Below are 19,565 nucleotides of genomic sequence, written 5' to 3'. Positions count from 1 at the left end.
AATTGTATGTCATATAGCTATGAAGTTCTTGTAGGAGTATCACTTTATTTTGTTTAAATAATTTGTCTCCAGAAGTTTTAATAAAATTGTTTGGGCAGATGACTTTGAAAATTACCTTCCATATGGACACTGTATATAAAAATTCTTGTGAATTAAAAAATGTATGAACACAAATGGAATGGTCTTACCTTTAAGTAATGCACCTGCATGAAGTTTTTTTCTGGATTCAGGCCATGCTTGACTACAGATTCTCCAGAATCACTCAGTTCCCCAGTCTTCTCTCTTTTGGGCCTGTCAAAATGGCAGTTCATTAAACAATTGCTACAAAATGGCAATTAATGGAATTTTCCCTATGTGCCAAAAAGTGGAATATAAATCAAATAAATAAATAAAACGGATTCCTGTGGTGCTCATGGTGCTGCTGGCCTGATTTGCAGCTGTATATTGTACTGCAAATGTATCTTCAAATACAAAATATGTACTGTTCCACAAACAAATGGATTCAACTGAGAATCAAGACTGATCTGATACAGGTCCCTCTTTCCCACTTCACCCTACCACAGGTTACAATTTTTCATGATATTCCATTACTGCATGCCACAAGATATTGGAGATGCAAGAAAGGAAACGGGGAGCACAGAATACCCTGTAACCATCTGTGTACTCGGTTTGAATTTTTCATGCCTAAACCCTTCTTTAGAAGATTACAGTGATACCACACCTGCAAGAATGAATAATCTCTTTCATCTGCAAATCAAGCATAGGTTTTCAAAACTATTTTACATTTTTGTGGACATGTTCCCTCAATTCTGTTTTATAACAAAAGCAACTGTTCCACTGATAAAAGAACACATACGCAGTCTGTTTCCCAGACCAGACGTAATAATTCTGTTTCCCAACCCTGCCACACTGAGCTCGAGCTCGGTTAACCACAGTGGCCCATGAATCAGATTTCAACACCATTTCCCTGAACTAAATGTTGTTCCAATAACCACTGGTTTACCTGCAGTAGAAACCATCCATTTTGGATGTCAAATATTTTCCATTTATGGTACAGATTCATTTTTCATAAATCAAACCAGTGGGCTAATGGGCTCCCAAACTGTTGAGAAACAAGATCTCAGAGTTTCAGGATCTTAATGTATATGTGACATTACTCAAGGACTCTTACTCTCGTAATCCCCAATCTTTCTAATCATACCTTAGTAATAACAATAGTGTTCTTTTATCTCATTCAAGAATTGCTATGCATTATACATGAAAGAGAAGCTGGGACACAAAGCAAGATGGGATTGTGCTTGGATGAAAGGTGCTACATAGATATACATTAATATTATTGTTCTCCTAAGACTGTGGATCACTGCCAATCTACTCTTGTGCTTTGGAATTAAGTTAAATTATAAAGCATTTAAAAAATATTTCATATTTTCAAAAGAAACCACCCACTAATGTTGCCCAAGGAATGTAAGCCTCTGTACGATTATTATCCGTCTCACTCTCAGGAATGCCTGAGAGTTATCATAGGAAATCTCCCAAAAATCTTTTCTATAATTATTTTAAAAGGAAGTACTCAACACACCAGGATTCATTTTTGGTTGCGCTTTTTGCACGAGGATGATGTCCATATGCAAGATATCATCAGTGAGATTCATAGGATGACTATAAAACTCAGCAGCATTAGGAGGTGTGTGAAGCAATTTAATAAAAAAAAACGAAACTGGGCTCGATTCACCCAAATTCGTTTTGGCCTTTGGAAAGTGAATAGACTGAAAAAACAAAAAAGTCAGGGCTCCCAGTTTCCTGCTGTCATTGATGCAGAGTTTTCCATTTAACATGAAATCTTGCTCTGGTCATGAAATCTCCAGGAAAAAGCCCACTCCTCTAAGGTTATCGCCCACTGCGCTCCCTCCCATTGTTGCCAATGGGGCCCCAGGTTGCTCTGCCTCTCTCTAAGCTGCAGATGCAGCCTGGCCCCATGCTCGCCCAGTGTTCCTCCCTGCAACTGTAGACATGACCTGACTGCACAATCTCCAGGACTTCCACCAGCTGCACATGCAGCTCAGGTGCCATGTTCTCTTCTAGGAGAAATGCTGCAAGGGATGGGAAGGCAGGAGATGTTCCAAAAAAGAAAGCCATGCCTGGGATCAGGGAGGGAAGAGCATGAAAGTGATCCAAGCCTGTGGAGGAGGGGAAATCACAAATTGAAAGGTGAGCTGAGCCTGCCAGTGAGAAAAATCCTAATTTGCTAAGGAGAGGTGAGGGGTGGGAACAGTGAAAGGATGAGTGAACTAAGCCTGCAGAGGAAGGGATCTGGCTAAGAAGGGGTGAGGAGGGGAGGGATGGGAAAGGCAACTGGGAAGGGAATAAAGAAGGGTGGTTCAAGGGAAAATGGGGATGAGAGCAAACTAACAGGCCGATACAGTACAGTGCGCTCCGGCGGAGAGCATTGTTAACCCGCATTTGGACGCGCGTTCTTGACGCGCTAGCTTTACCCCTTATTCAGTAAGGGGTAATAGCCCTTCGAAAACACGTGTCCAACCCCCCTGAAATTAATAGCGCCCGCAACATGCAAATGCATGTTGATGGCCCTATTAGTTATTCCCGCGCGATTCAGTAAGTAAAATGTGCAGCCAAGCCACACTTGTGCACCTTGCGCGCGCCGAGCCATCGGAGGGAACCTTTTTCTCCTCCCCCCCCACCTTTCCCTCCCTTCCCCTATCTAACCTACCCCCCAGCCCTCCCTAAATCTGCCCCCCCCCACCTTATTTCGGCGAGTTGGGCAGGCGTAACTTGCGCGCGAACCTTCAGCACAGCCGCTGTGCCGGAGGACTTGGAACGCCCCCGGCCCCACCCCCGGACTGCCCCGTACCACCGCCACGCCCCCAGCCCTGCCCCCGCCCCACCACCACGCCCCCGGACCGCCGCTGCACCCCTGATCCACCCATTTTCGAAAGCCCTGGGACTTACGCGCATCCCAGGGCTTGCGTGCGCCGCCGAGCCTATGCATAATAGGCTCGGCGCGCGCAGGGGTAGGTTTTCGGGGGTTACGCGCGTAACCCTTTGAAAATCTACCCCAATGTGTTTACAGCAAATGCCACTGACACAAGAAGCTGTCAGGGATGTGACTGCAACAGTTACATGAAAAGTGGCTTGCACATTTAGGTCAGTAAGCCTTAGTGCCAGGGCCCATTTACATTTATTTGGATTTATAAACCGCCTGTTAGGCCTAAGCGGTAAACAAAATTACATACATAATATAATATCATGAATATGCATAAGACGGCATGAAATCAGCAACACTAAATGACAAGATAATTAAAAAATTATATAAAATAAACTAGAAGGTAACCTGTTGCTAAATTATTTAAAAAATTAATAGATTTCAATGAATGTGGAATCATAAAAAATTTTAAAGCAAAATACAGAGGTAAAATTAACCATGCTGTAGAGGTCTGCTAATGTTCTGTGCCCATACAATGCAGTTGCCACACAGCTCTGTGTGTGATTGAGTACTACAGACTTTCAACTTGTTAATTTTAAGTGGCTGTTCAAATCTTCCCTCTTGGAGCTGATGAAATGTCACTTGTCAATCGAAACCTTTTTGTGTCCACAGTGCAGGGACTCCCAGGTCAGGTATGCCCTGATAGTGCTCTGTCAGCCAGGATGTCAGATACAGTTTGTCTTGACCATCACAGGGGCACATGGGTTCAATTGAATCTGGGGGCTGTGCATTTTGGGCCAATTCTGGTTACTGTGTCATGTCTGACAAATGTGTTTCTCTGGAGGCCATACTGCAGAACAGCCAGGTACATGCACAATCATACCACGAGGTTGAAGTCTTTCTGCAATGACATATGGCAGCTGTGATGTACAGCTTCAGTATCAGAGGAGTGCTAGAAATGGCTTGAGATAGCTTGATTGTGAGTGACATGGATACATTGGTAGGAATCTCAGTTGCATTTTTCAATTCATGAAGATCTGACACAATATATGCAAGTGCTATAGTGTACATATAGTGTCACAATAAAAGGCAGCATGGACTTTGGGTTTGGAAATAGGCTTTTAAGGCTCATGTCAAGCTATAGCTTAACTTGTCTGTAATAGCATGCTGTGGGTTGGCAGCAATATAACAAAGTTATGGTGGTGTGAGTGATGCAGCCATGCTCTTTTTGCCACAGGAGATTCAGAATATGATTGCAAGACCTGGCTTCAAACACCTGTCGCTATTCCTAACACATTAGCAGAAACAAGGTACAACGAGGCCTTATGTTCTACCTGCTGTGTCAGTGAATGCATCTTTGGAGTTCTCATAAGTAGATTTCACTGTTTGGACAAAATGGGTGGGGGAGCTTTCATGTATGCCCCACCCAGAGTATGGGAGATAGTGCTTGTCTCCTGTTTCTTTCATAATCTTGTTCTACGTTATGGCATCCCAGCTGACTTTGTTCAAGATCTGAGGATCTCCCATGTCCCCCTGCACATGCTGGGGAGATCACAGGGACTGGCAGCCAGCTTCAGCAAAGTGTCATATAATGCTACTTTGCCTGTTAATAATCATCTAGTCCTTCCCGTTGGAAGACAGCCCAGCAGAACAGTTCTGGCTTCTCACATCTGTATCTTTATTTTACTCATTGGTCTTTTGACAGAGTCAGTGTGTAACAGAAACCACTTAGTTCTAGTTGGGCAACATAACTATAAAGGATCAATAGGTACAATTTACAATAGTAGATAAAGTAAACTCAAAATAAACCTAACAACACAGAGATGTGCCTGTCCTAATGTTTTCATACAAATTGTTAGTCAAAAAGAGTAGTGCCTCGCCATAGCATTCATATAGGACTGCCAACACTATGTTCATATCTTGGCATAGCTAGCACCTGCTTGCTATCCTCGGCCAAGCCTTGGACCATATCCTAGCATTCACATGTTGACAAGATAGTCACATAGGTATGATGGAACTCCATCAGGGCCTATGACCTGAAGCCCAAGTGCTCTATTAGTGAAATAATTCACAAGTACCTCAGCTGCTTAAAGGCACAGCCTGAAGCTACAAGTTGACAGCAACAATCATCAATCACAGACTCCCACTTTCTGAGGCAGTGCTGACATCTGAGGGCTCACAGAGCAGGCCTTCACGTAAAGCCTTTTTAGAAGCCCAAACTTCTTGCAGGTCATTGCAAGCTAGCATATCTCATAGGGGTTGCACACGACCATGCATAGCTGGACCCTGCTATACCTGGATAAGCAAAAAGTCAACTCTTTTGTACAGATGGTGAGGGTCTTGGTCCTTGGTCTCTCATGTTGGTTATGTTAGCTGCACGGGAGGCTATTGAAGGATGAAGGTCTGACTATATGAAGGTTAGATTGGGAATAGGATGGTGTCATGCCTTCACCTGATGCAGAAAGTCATCTCTGAAATGGATAGGTGAGAGTTTATTTTGTGATGACAATAACAGCACTCATATGTGACATAACAAAAGATTCACCTCATTGAAGTCAAGGCATAGTTATGTTAGAAGCTATAAACCTACCCTGGCATATCACAGGTAGTCACTGGGAAATACAGAGATGTCAGGGCGCAGCAAGAACCTTTATCTGTCTAACTCAGGGCTAGCCATATTGTCCTGCTTTATGTAGGTACATAAAAAACCTGCAGATAATTTTTTGGTTCTGATTGCTAGTATCAGTTACAGTCCTTATCCTATATGTGGCCACCCTTAAAGCACATAGGCTGAGGACTCCAGGGAAGACATGCTATCAGAACTGTCATCTTCTAAGCAGAGGCGTGACCTTTCAGGTATTTTCAGGTTTAAGGCCCTTGCTTTTTCATATGGCTGCCATGACTTGTGGCCAACATAGAGAGTTGCTGTCCTATAGAATGTGTCACCTGTGATGTTTATGCATTTTAGAATTTGTGGATACCAAGACTAAGGCAAGTGTGCTGATAGACTCTCAATCATCAGCCCTGTGTATAGCAGTAAGGCAAGAGAAAGTGTTGTCAGCTGATGACCTCATAAGCCAACAAGCAGCCTTTTTCTGAAGCCTGTCACTGTGCAAAATGTATAGCCAACCTGCTCCCAGAGGTATCATGAGGTAGGCATGATGTCTTCTGCACTTTCAGTGTTATTTTGTAGAAATACATGCATTTTTTTGGCACCTGAGGCCTGGAGGTGCCCATGTCAATAACAAAGAAGAAGCAGTGAGCAAGTATGCTTCCATAAGATGTCTGTCAGGCTGCCAGTATAGACAATCTTCTTTGAGTAGTCATGACACTGACTACCTCATTAGCAGGAAGAGACAACCTTAGCTCATACATCATTGATAGTTGATGAAGAACAGGCTAGGAACAGCCATTTAGGATCTCGGTAGGTTACCAAAATGCTTGAGGTAATCTGTAAACAACAATTTCTTAACATATGTGTGTGTTTCTGGGTGAGTGATGTGCTGTGTAAGCCTCTGTCTGTATCTGTGTCTGGGGGTGATATAGGGCTCATGGTTTTCTTCCTTACCATACCAGGGCATACACCAGAGTATGCACTATGTGTGCACCCAATTAATACACACTGGGGTAGATTTTCAAATACCGCGAATAGGCGTACTTTTGTTGGCGCTCCAGGCGCAAACAAAAGTACGCTGGATTTTAGTAGATACGCGCGTAGCCGCGCGTATCCGCTAAAATCTGAGATCTGCGCGCGCAAGGCTATCGATTCCATATAGCCGGTGCGCGCCGAGCCGCGCAGCCTACCTCCGTTCCCTCCGAGGCCGCTCCGAAATCGGAGCGGCCTCGAAGGGAACTTTCCTTTGCCCTCCCCTCACCTTCCCCTCCCTTCCCCTACCTAACCCACCCGCCCGGCCCTGTCTAAACCCCTCACTTACCTTTGTCGGGGGATTTACGCCTCCCGGAGGGAGAAGTAAATCCCCGCGCGCCAGCGGGCCGCTAGCGCGCCGGGACGCGACCTGGGGGCGGGTCTGGAGGGTGCGGCCACGCCCCCGGACCGCCCCGGGCCGTAGCCACGCCCCCGAGCCCGCCCCGGAACGCTCCCGACACGCCCCGAAAACGCTGCTGCGCTCGGTCCCGCCCCCGACACGCCCCCCTCCGAAAACCCCGGGACTTACGCGAGTCCCGGGGCTCTGCGCGCGCCGGTAGGCCTATGTAAAATAGGCTCACCGGCGCGCAGGGCCCTGCTCGCCTAAATCCGCCCGGATTTGGGCGGATTTAGGCGAGCAGGGCTCTTAAAATCCGCCCCACTGATTTTAGCCACAAGCAATCCTGTGCTTCCACTCTTTAGGATGAAGCTACTGGTATTGTAATGTGTAGATGGGGAGAAAATGTCCTCACGCATTGTAACCTAACATTCCACCTTGGCTGGATACTGTTTATTCATTCAGCCGAGAGAGGATTGAGAACATTGGCAGCATAAGAGCTCAGATATCCAGTGCCACTTTCCCAGATGAGTTGATATCTGGCTGTAGTTGGCAATATGAAGCCACATCTTGACATCTCCCACAATGTAGCTTGGCCACTGTGCGACTCAGACAGAGACCTACATACTTATGAGGCAAGGTGGAGGCTGAGTGGGTGTAAGTGGTCTGGGAGGTTATCAGTGCCCTTACAACTGTGCTGCCAATGTAAACCACACTTTGCTCCTAGTATCTGTCTTCCAATGCCAAATAACCTTAGTTTCACTAGTGCAATGCAAGTACAGTGTGGGAGTAGCACACCTGTAGCTATAGCATTCAGTGTATTGAGTATAGAAAACTGAACACATGTCACAGCTACTATTGTGTGTGGTGTCCTGCTGCTGTGTAACACATTGAAAGCATATGAATCTTGCTTGCATCTGAGATGACTGTGTACATGATATATGGGTATACTAGACACCACCTTTTTTATACTACTACATAATATATCCTAAGGTCCATCATCAAAAGCCATTTAGATGGCTATCTGTAAAGTTAGCAGTCTAAACACTAAGGTGCCATGTTCAGTCACTTATCCGGTTACATTCTAGTCACATAAGTTATCTGCCTGTAGTTTACACCTCTCCCACCCCAGCCCTTGACATTCTCCTAATCAGTATCTTATTTGTTATGGTATTGGGGGGTTGGGGGTTGGGAGAGAATCAGCTGCTAGGGAGGAAGGGGTGTTATTTTGGAGGGGGGCCAATAGATGATGTCAACTTGTTTTGGGGATGCAGGGATGGAGGGAAGGGGGGGGGGGGGCAAGTGCCAGCATGGTGACATCTACTTTCATGTTTATAAGATCATGTTTAAATAATGTATGCCAATAAGGAACATTAACAACACTGAGATCAGACTTTACTACCAGCTATCTACAGATCAACAACCAAAGGCAGTGCAGGGATGGTAGGGAGTATGAGGACATCTGCCTGGTCTCAAGCAACAGCAGGCCTCATCGGTTTCTGCTCTTAGGCTTTAGGGACTCTCAATCCTCCACATTTCCATGACTCCTCAGTGTTACATTTGCTGCTTGTGGGATGGCCCCACGAGTGGCTTCACTCACCCTGACAGCTACAGTGGTGGCTTGCGGCTGGGATGCCGCCAATGTTGATGCTGCCAGCTTGCCTTAACCTCCATAGGCGTGCGCACACACCACATGGCACCTTGGAAGGCACCGTCATAGGAATCCTTCTAGCGGGCGCTTCCTAATGACATCAGGTGGCTGGGTATTTAAACCCAGCCATCATTCCTCTCCTTTGCCTCACAAGCAAGTCCCTTGACTTGTTCAAGCCTGTACTTCAGCCTTGTCTCATTCCAGTCTTGTCTTGTTCCAGCCTTGTATGCAACCTTGCCTTGCTCTAGCCTTGTCTTCAGCCTTGCCTCGCTCCAGCCTTGCCTTTGTCCAAGTCTGCCTCCAGCCTTGCCCTGTCTGTCGGTCTTACCCTTGTCCATGGAGTCTTGCCATGTGTTGTCTCCTGGTCTTTTCATTTTGTTCCTCTCTGTCTTATCTGTTCTGCCCAGTCTCTCCGGCCCCGACTTTAGCTTTGGACTTCAACCATACCTTGTCAGCCATGTGCCCTAACTCTTAGACTGTACTGGACTCTGCCTTAGCCTGGCTCTCTCCAAGTCGCTTTCGCCAGCTGTCAGCACAGACCTTAGGGCCCTGCCCGTGAGGTTGCACTATCTGTGCCACAGCAAAAAGGCCTCACACGCTGTTTCTTATATTCAGTTAGCACACATCAGGATCTATAAGCCTTGCATAGAGGCTACTTTCTAGATGTCACTGTGTTCTAGCAGGCTGCAAGTAGATTACATATATTTGAAACTGTCCTACTTAAAAAAGCTAATGTAATTCCTGCCTTTTAAGTGGAGTAAAGACAAATGTAAGGGCCCCAACGTTATCTCTTGTGGGATCATTTGTGTTACTCCACCTAAGACCATAGAAGAATTACATGTACACTATCTACTTTCTGGGCCTGGCACCTGTAACTGTAAAACTCTGCTCATGATAGATGAACCAGATCAAGTGGTTGATATCGTTTTCTAGTAGTTTCAGACTAAGTAATGACAGCATTAAGTCCAGAGAGAAGGCCCATTGTTTGGTCAGTGGTGATAGATCTTCACAATGGAAAAGGCCAATGATTTATTATAGCTGCGTTATGACATGAGCATAGCCGTACACCCTATCGGTCATCAACAGAGTTTAGACATTGCTACATCACCTCTAGCCAAGCTTTTCTATATCTAATCCATTGACTGCATATGGAGGTGAACACTAGCTAGATAGTGCCCATCTGACATACATGTCCATGTACCTAATAGTTAGCAAAGAGTATGCTCTCTGGAAAAGGCAACAGATGCCACTTGTGAAGCTGCACAGTAAGGAGTTTCATGTTTGGTTCTAGCTGCTCTTCCTTGGGAGCATACAATTAGCTTTCCTTTTTAAGGCCTAGGTCACATTTATTTTTTATAATCATATGTAATCACGGTGGTTCACAAGAAATACATACATAATTAAAAAACAATAGAATATGCACATACTTAAAACAGACAACTGCTCAATATTACGTTCCCCTTGATCTTAAGGACTTATGTGTGTGTATATATATATATATATATATATATATATATATATATATATATATATATATATATATGTATACAGGTTTTTGGGTACTTGCCAGGTTCTTATGGCCTGGCTTGGCCACTGTTGGAAACAAGATACTGGGCTTGATGGACCCTTGGTCTGACCCAATATGGCATATTCTTATGTTCTTATCTGCTTAATCATTCTCAATGGCAATTTTAAATAGCCAAGTTGTTAACTTTTTCTTGAATGATTTGAAATTCTTCTGTAACCGAAGGGCTTCTGGCATTGTGTTCCATAGCTTTGGACCAGCAATAGAGAAGGCTCTTGCATGTGAGAAATTTGTCTAGTTGGAATGGCCAATGGTACTCTTGCATGCAAGGTCATGTGGGTTCCAAACCTCTAGCCATGTGAAACCTTAAGATAAAAACCACACAATAAAAAGACACAATCCGAAAGTAAAGTTTCAAAATATGTGACCACTTTATTAAACAACATTTGTAGTTACAACATTCAAAGCAATTCAAAATCTTTGCTAATCACAGTCTGCAAGGACATTGTAACTGAAAAACCAGCATATTTTGTAAATACATGTACACATATTGTTGAAAATGGCAATAATACATATACAGGAACATTGTAGACAGGACGGGCCCAGCACTCTTCTTCCATCTAGCTGGCACAGGAACTCTGTAGACAGGACAGGCCCAGGAGTCTTCTTCAATCTAATTGGCACAGGAACTCTGTAGACAGGACAAGCCCAGCAGTCCTCTTCCATCTAGCCAGCACAGGGATTCTGTACAAGTCAGGCCTAGCTTGGTTGGAACTGTAATCTTTGAGTGCAATTTGTAAAGGTTGGTTGGTACCAGTTGGCTTCATGGACCTTTACCTCCTCAGGGTTTTTGATTGCCTGAGGGTGGCATTTGTTTAGGAGGCCTACTCCTGGCCCACCCTGAGTGGACTCCTGTGAGGATGGTGATTGCAAGGGTGCAGGCTGTAGCAAACACTGAATGAGCTGTATGACTGCTGGGGTCAAATTATTTATTGAAGTGGAGATGGTAGTTAAGCCCTGTGTAAGAGCTGCTGTTTGCTGCTGCATGGCATTCAACCTGGGTCTTTGCTGCTGCATGGCAGTCAACCTGGGTCTTCCTCAAGCGGATCATCTCTGCCCTTATATGGTGAAGTTGCAGTCCATGCCTCCTCTCAATGCAGTCAAGTATGGCCTGCACAGTTGGATACAGTGCTGGTGCTGCAAGTAGTGGGGTTGGTGGTCACTGAGGTGCTGTCTGTGGCTCCAATGCTGGCATCACTGGGCTCATTAGATGAGCTGGCTGGCTCTTTTACATTCCACTGGTCACATGGTGTGCTGGAGGTAGGTGGTGACTAGGCTGGGTCCTCCCATGGCAGGGTAGTTCCCTCCATAAAGCTAAAGAGGTTTAGGCTGGCATCAAGGGATAGGGGTGTCCCAAATGGCTGAAGTAGCTGCTGCAGCTGTGGCTGCTGCTGCTCTTCCTCTTCCTTGCTCCACTGCATCTCTGCATGCATTTGAAAGGGGCCGCTGAGACCTGGGAATGTGCTGCTAGTACCTAGGGCTTCATGGCTGGGACCATAGGTTTCCTGAGCGAGAGCTGTGGAAACAAAGAAGAAGATATATATATGAAGCTAAGAAATGCATATGTACTGTTTTGCATAAGATGCGCACGTTCCATCATTCAATGTTAGCATCTTATGCATAAAAGTGTGGACATCTGTAGCAAATTTCACATTTACAGGTGATGTGACATACCGGCTCCAGCTCACATTGTGTCCAGGACCTCATCCATTCCCTCAAACACATCCAGTCCCAGCCATTGAATCAGCCACTCCTCCATCAGCATTAGGACGATTGGGCAAGGGGCTTCTCCTCCTGTCTGTCTCATATATTTGTTCCTGCTTGCCACCTTTTTCTATACCTGAGTCTTTATGTCCCTGTAGTGGTGTAATACCTGCTGAAAGAAAGGATAGTGAACTACCTACAATCTGATGACTTGCTCGATCCGCGACAGCACAGATTTATCAGGGGAAGGTCTTGTCAGACAAATCTAATTGATTTATTTGATTGGGTGACTAGAGAACTGGATCAGGGAAGAGTGTTTGATGTGATTTACATGGATTTTAGTAGGGATGTGAATCGTTTTTTAACGATTTAAATTATCGTCTGATAATTTTAAAATAGTCATTAATTGGTAAGGGACTCGATACAATAGGAATTCCCTCGATTTATCGTGAAAAATCGTTAAATCGAGTATGGGAATTATTTGGGGGGAGGGCGGGAAAACCGGCACACCAAAACAACCCCTAAACCCACTCCGACCCTTTAAAACCAATCCTTTACCCTCCCCCACCCTCCCGAACCCCCCCAAATTGTTAAATTACCTGGTGATCCAGTTGGGGGGGGGGGTCCCGGCGCGATCTCCCGCTCTCGGGTCATCGGCGCCATTTTGGCTACCACTGATAAAAATGGCGCCGATGGCCCGATAAAAAAAACCCCACCTGACCCTTTACAAATTACCCCTTTGCTTCTCCCACCCTCCCGACCCCCCCAAAAACCTTTTACATGTACCTGGTGGTCTGGGGGGGGTCCGGGAGCCATCCCTTCAATCAAACATACCCTCGGTGCCGGTGCTGGACTGGTTTCAAAATGGTGCCGATCGCCTTTGCTCTCAATATGTCACAGGGAGCGACGGTCGCTCCCTGTGACAACGATGTAAAACGATCAGGCACACGATTCACATCTCTAGATTTTAGTAAAGCCTTTGACATGGTCCTGCATAGAAGCTTGGGAGTGGGCGCCAAGGTAATGGCATGGATTACAAACTGATTGATGGATAGAAGACAGAGTGTGATAGTGAATGGAACCTACTCTGAAGAGAAAACAGTGTTAAGTGGAGTGCCGCAGGGATTGGTGTTGGGACCGGTTCTGTTCAATGTCTTTGTGAGTGACATTGCAAAAGGGATAGAAGGTAAAGTTTGTCTATTTGTGGATGATACTAAGATCTGCAACAGAATGGATATGCTGGAAGGAGGGGGGGAAATGGGTGTGATTTAAGGAAGCTTGGTCGAAGATATGGCAAGTGGGATTTAATGCCACGAAGTGTAGAGTCATGCATCTGGGATGAGATCATCTGAAAGAACTGTATGCGATGGGGGGTGAAGTGCTGCTGTACACAGAATAGGAAAGAGCCCTTGGGTTGATAGTGCCTAGTGATCTAAAGATGGCGAAGCAATGTGACAAGGCGATAGCTAAAGCTAGAAGAATGCTGGGCTGCTTAAAGAGAGGAATATCTAGTAAGAAAAAGGAAGTGATAATCCCCTTGTCCAGGTCCTTGGTGAGGCCTCACCTGGAGTACTGTGTTCAGTTCTGGAGACCATATCTCAAAAGGGACAGAAACAAGTTGGAGGCAGTCCAGAGAAGGGTAACCAAAATGGTGGGAGGTCTTCACCAAATGACTTATGAGGAAAGGTTGAAGGACCTAAATATGTATACCCTGGAGGAGAGAAGGAGCAGAGGAAAGATGATACAGACCTTCAGATACTTGAAAGGTTCTAATGATGCACGATCAACAACAAACGTGTTCCGCTGGAAAGAATCCAATACAATAAGGGGTCATGAAATGAAACTCTGGGGAGGATGACTCAGAATCAATGTCAGGAAATATTTCTTCATGAAGAGGGTGGTGAACACCTGGAATGCCTTGCCAGAGGAGGTGGTGAAGGCAAAAACGGTGCAATATTTCAAAAGGGCATGGGATAAACACTGTGGATCCCTAAAGAAAATGGGGAGGGGTATGAAGTAAGAGGCTTGGGGGTAACTTGCTAGGGTGGTAGATTCTACCCTTAGCAAATAAGCCTTCATACTCTGATGCAACTCCATCATTACTCGCTGCTTCACAGCAGGGGGAAATGAGGAAAAGAGGAATTGGATTCAGACAACAAACAACAAGGACATTGAACAGTCTGGGACAACAAATAAGCATGGGGGAAACTTGCTTGATGCGATGGTTATTACCCTTAACTAAAATGCCTGATACTACACTTCTGATGCAACTCCAATATTGCTCTCTGCTTCAATGGCAGGGGGTGGAAGGAAATTGGACTCAAACAGTAACCAACAAGAGCCCTGATTTTTGCAGTCTGAGTAACTGATAAGTATGGGAAACTGATAACTATGGGAGCTTGCTGGGCAGACTGGATGGGCCATAAGGTCCTTTTCTGCCCGTCACTTCTATGTTTCTACATAAGAACATAAGAAAATGCCATACTGGGTCAGACCAAGGGTCCATCAAGCCCAGCATCCTGTTTCCAACAGTGGCCAATCCAGGCCATAAGAACCTGACAAGTACCCAAAAACTAAGTCTATTCCATGTAACCATTGCTAATGGCAGTGGCTATTCTCTAAGTGAACTTAATAGCAGGCAATGGACTTCTCCTCCAAGAACTTATCCAATCCTTTTTTAAACACCGCTATACTAACTGCACTAACCACATCCTCTGGCAACAAATTCCAGAGTTTAATTGTGCGTTTAATTGTGCATTCTATATTTCTATAAATATTCTTGCCTAATGGGTGGAAAATGTAGTCTGGAAGAAGATAAATGAAAACATGCATCCACATATTCCATTTCTACACGGTTATATAAATTGTTGAACTAGGAAAGCATGATTCCTTAACACTTAAACAAAGGAAAACAACTGTCTAGATAAGCTTTGTATCACAAAATCCCATATGTTTCTATTCTAAAACTATGCTATTATTTGCAGTGAAAAATTGCCAGTCAGCAGCTGTGTTAGTCACAGTTGTATGGTAGCTCATGATAAGCTTTTTCCTTTTGTGTGTGTATGTGTGTGTACCTATCGGCTCACTACATACAGCGCTTTCCCAAATGTGCACGCCTTTGGTTTGTTTTGTAAATCTGTTGTACCATTCAATACACATATTAATGCTGCTCCTAATTAAAAAAAAAACAAAAAAAAAACGTTATGAAGGCCCATGATACAGCAGTAACATAGCCCTCTGATACAAGGAAAATTCAGTTCTGAGGTGCTCTGGATCTTCTAAAGCTTCTGTCAGCTAAGGTTAACGCGGATGCTAAACAGCTATCACTAAAGATAACAGCTAAACCTGCAAGTTGTCAAAGAGGAAATATTCTAAATCTTTCAGAGTAGAGAGTTAAAGTACTCTGTATACATTTTTTTGAGTTAGTTCATCAATGGATACAGACATAATCTGAATGTCAGGCATGCAGTCAGGCTAATATTCTTGGCCACAGGGGACATGAACTTGCTATTCAAAATAATAGAGAAATAATATTCTAGACTCAGAGCCTGATTCAATTAACTATTTTTCCCCACAACACAGAGGGACTGATTCACTTGTGACCAAAAGGCCTTAGCATGCATTCTAAATAGTATCTCAGCCACTAATGTGACAATAATCAAACTGCTGCATCGATGGAAAGTCTGCAAGTACTTTATACTCACAGGTTTTACACGAATAATCAAAGCAAAAGTATGCACATACTCTCTGATTCTTGCCCTGGGAAAAAGTACCCACAGAGATTTGCACCTGTTTTTTCTATGGGTACTCTTTTCCTTGGAAATGTGTGCAAATTTGAAAATGTCATCTCTGCTTGTCATTTCTCACCCACAATCTAAGTACACCCTCAGGAATGCCTCCAGACAATACAATCCCACCAGACCTCAGACAGGAACATTGCTTGAAAACATTCAAAAAAAAACTTAAGACCTGGCTGTTTCACCAAGCCTTCCTGTAACTTTCCCAGTACCAGCTAGGCTATTGATTAGGCCACAGACACCAGTCATGTAACTAGACAAGCCTCAGCAAAGTCACTGTTACTGTACAGTTATTGTTATAGAGTTCCTTTTTCCGCCTCTAGCGCATTCGTCTCCTCTACCCATTACCCCTGTTTTTATTGTAACTTTCCTACAACTTGTTTATGCTTATGTATGTTAAGGTTATAGTTAAAGTTTCTTATCACAATGTTCTTTGTAAACTGATTTGATATGATATTTTTCATGAAGGTCGGTATAAAAAAAGTCTAAATAAATAAATAAATAAATGTAAAGTTATGCATGTAGTAGAACACTGTGTATTTTTTACTTCAATTGATGGTGGGACATTTTTAACCAGCCCATTTTTGCAGGTAAATTTCTGTACTACCCATTGAAATGGCTTTGAAAATTGTCATCCCTATGCTTATTATGCACATCAAAGTGACTGCTACCGATTTAGCAGGTGTATGCTAAATGTTAGCATCCATAAGCATGCTAATAGGCAAAAGGTAAATGAATGCGTAACAATCATGCTACCATTAGTATCCTAGGGTCCGTTATTCAGATGCTGGATAGCCAGATAAGTAGGACACATCCGGCTATCTAGCAGCCACTGAATATCACTTATCCAGCTATTTGGCTAGTCAGCTAACTTGGGAAGATCAGAGTGGCACTACTTAGCTGAATAACTTATCTGGCTAAGTAGTGATATTAAGACTTAGCCAGATAAGTTTTCCATCCAAGTTAGACCTGCTCAATAGCATGTACTATTGCTATACAAGGAATCTGATGGCAGGAAACAAAATAGGGACAAAATAAAGACATCTTGTCTGCTGCATCAAGCAGTTCTGATAGAAGCAGAGTGTGAAGGGTTGTATTGACTAGAATCACAGAATACCTTAAAGAACTGGGACTAGCTATCTAGCCCAGTCCACCTTAAATAGCAAGAGCAGGAAATTCAGGCCACAGGGCATTTCCTAGGGGAAAGGGATAAAAGCCTAGGCTCAGAAAGGAGCATGGTGGCCCAGAATGGGATTCAGAAGCTCTAAAGTACTAATGGCAATGTGAACTCTACCTGTCCATTACCTGCTATTAAGTGAACTTAATAGCAGGTAATGGACTTCTCCTCCAAGAACTTATCCAATCCTTTTTTAAACACAGCTATACTAACTGCACTAACCACATCCTCTGGCAACAAATTCCAGAGTTTAATTGTGCGTTGAGTAAAAAAGAACTTTCTCCGATTAGTTTTAAATGTGCCCCATGCTAACTTCATGGAGTGCCCCCTAGTCTTTCTACTATCCGAAAGAGTAAATAACCGATTCACATCTACCCGTTCTAGACCTCTCATGATTTTAAACACCTCTATCATATCCCCCCTCAGTCGTCTCTTCTCCAAGCTGAAAAGTCCTAACCTCTTTAGTCTTTCCTCATAGGGGAGTTGTTCCATTCCCCTTATCATTTTGGTTGCCCTTCTCTGTACCTTCTCCATCACAATTATATCTTTTTTGAGATGTGGCGACCAGAATTGTACACAATATTCAAGGTGTGGTCTCACCATGGAGCGATACAGAGGCATTATGACATTTTCCGTTTTATTCACCATTCCCTTTCTAATAATTCCCAACATTAAGGTTTGTGTATCTTATAGCATTTTCTAGATTTTCAACTTTCTTGTTTAACAAAGATTCTCCTTGAATAATTGATGACTGTACTTTTTTAATATAGCTTATTTCTTGTTCAACTTTTTCTACAGTCTCTGTATGTTGAGTTACAATTGGATTTAAATTATATAAGGCTGTTTGCATTTCTTTTATATTCACATTCAGACTCATTATTTTGTAAAGAAACAATTGCTTGCCATAACACATCCTTTAGGCTTTAGGTTTCTCAGTCAGTAAAAAAGGTGAAAAAGTTACCGGTTGAGGCATAGATTGCCCCTGTAGGTCGTGGGTCCCCATAAACTGAGCCGGTTTCCTTTCTGTAGCAGAAAGCTCGGCTTTCACCGAGATAGCTCTCCACCAGAGGGGAGGAGGTGGTCAGACCTCCTGCCACACCTCGCGCCACCGTATCCACCGCCGGTCCCTCCTTGAATGGACTCACTTCCAAGGACGCCTTCCGTCGGTGTAGCAAGTCTGGGTCCACGGTTGTTGCGACGCTCATAGGAAGTAGAGGCATAGTTGGGGCCCTGGGACTTAGAGAGACTTCTCCCATAGGTGCTTGCTCACCATCAGTTACTCTAACGGGATTCTCCGGGGTCAAAGATTCTGCATGTGGAAAGAAGCCCGGTAGCGTTGCCTGAACCAGCACGGGTCTCACAGGGGTCCTGTCTAACCTTGACTTTTCGTTTCGTATGAGGCATCATTTTAACCAATGCTCCAGTAAGAGGGAAAGGAACCGATAGACAAACGAATTAGGAGCTCCTAACACCAACTCCTCTCATGGCGACGCCATCTTGGATCAGTTGCAAGCGTTTTAACAGAGAATTTGGGACTCCAAGAAGAGAATTACAGTAATTGAGCTTTGAGATGACAAAAGCATGAGTTAATAGTTTCAGAACATGAAGATTCAAAAAAGAAGAAACACAAATAAATCTGAGAAATATAGTGAGCCATCTTGGATCAGTTGCAAGCGTTTTAACAGAGAATTTGGGACTCCAAGAAGAGAATTACAGTAATTGAGCTTTGAGATGACAAAAGCATGAGTTAATAGTTTCAGAACATGAAGATTCAAAAAAGAAGAAACACAAATAAATCTGAGAAATATAGTGAGCCATGGTAAGCTGAAGATCAAGTTGTACTCCTAAAATGATGAAGAGACCCTTAAGAGGAATTGGGGTACCATGCATAACCAGGTAACTGATGGAAGAAATGATCTTATATTGAGAAATGGGAGAGGCTATATGAATTGCTTTGCTTAGAACTTTATTCCAGATCTCAATTTGCTGTGTAGAAGAAAGGGCTTCAAAATCATCAAGAAAAGAGTCAAGTTCCATGGTAAACAGATCTATGTTCATTTTTTCAAGATCTCTGAACAAAAACTATTATTGTCTAGTGGAAACTTAGGTAAATTCTGATTAAAGTGGAAAAAAATTAAAGAATAGTCTGTCCATGGGCAAGTAAGCAATGAGATGGAATTAGTAATCAAGAGGCTGTTATTGGAAGAAAGGATGAGGTCTAGAGTATTACCTGCCTCATTGGTGAGGAAATTAACCCATTGATGGAGATCTAACTCAGATGGTAAAGATGGTAAGTTTCTGTCAGAAGGAGGATCTGCAGAGTCAATGTGAACATTGAAATCTCCTTGGTTTTGATGGTGTGAGGAGATGTCAGCCATAAGCTCCATTGTTTCAGACAGAAAAACAAATGAAGAGTCAGGTGGATTGTAAATCTGAAGGAAAGAGAATTTAGGCGAACAATATATCTGAAATAGAAGTGCATCAATGCATATCCAGCATGGCTCTCTGCTTCAACGGCAGGGGAGAAGAAAAAAACTGATACTTCACGCATATCCAGCATAGCTCCCGGCTTCAACGGCAGGGGAGAAGATAAACAACCAATAAGGGCTGTATAACATAATCTGGGTAAAAACAAATAAGCATGGGTGTAGCTTGCTTATCGCGGCGGTTACTGCCCCTACTACCCCTAACTAATCAAGCTAGATATTTCACTTGGATGCAGCTCCA

General features: G+C 43.8%; 1 protein-coding gene across 5 annotated transcripts in view; it reads right to left on the bottom strand.

Moving 5' to 3' along the window:
* Positions 1–19,565, bottom strand: part of AOPEP (aminopeptidase O (putative)) — a 772,742-nt gene that overhangs the window by 411,377 nt on the left and 341,800 nt on the right. For 4 of the 5 annotated variants that reach the window (XM_029617464.1, XM_029617473.1, XM_029617484.1 and 1 more), the window contains exon 7: positions 189–291. In XM_029617464.1, the coding sequence (XP_029473324.1) occupies positions 189–291 (103 nt within the window). Of the gene's footprint in view, positions 1–188; positions 292–10,545; positions 11,677–19,565 lie in introns of those variants that run through there. The other variant, XM_029617503.1, reaches the window with a different exon arrangement.

Source organism: Rhinatrema bivittatum, chromosome 1 (assembly GCF_901001135.1).
Source record: "Rhinatrema bivittatum chromosome 1, aRhiBiv1.1, whole genome shotgun sequence".
Taxonomy (NCBI): Eukaryota; Metazoa; Chordata; class Amphibia; order Gymnophiona; family Rhinatrematidae; genus Rhinatrema; species Rhinatrema bivittatum.
The sequence above is the reverse complement of the archived record's forward strand: the minus strand, read 5'-3'. Positions and strand labels throughout refer to the sequence as shown.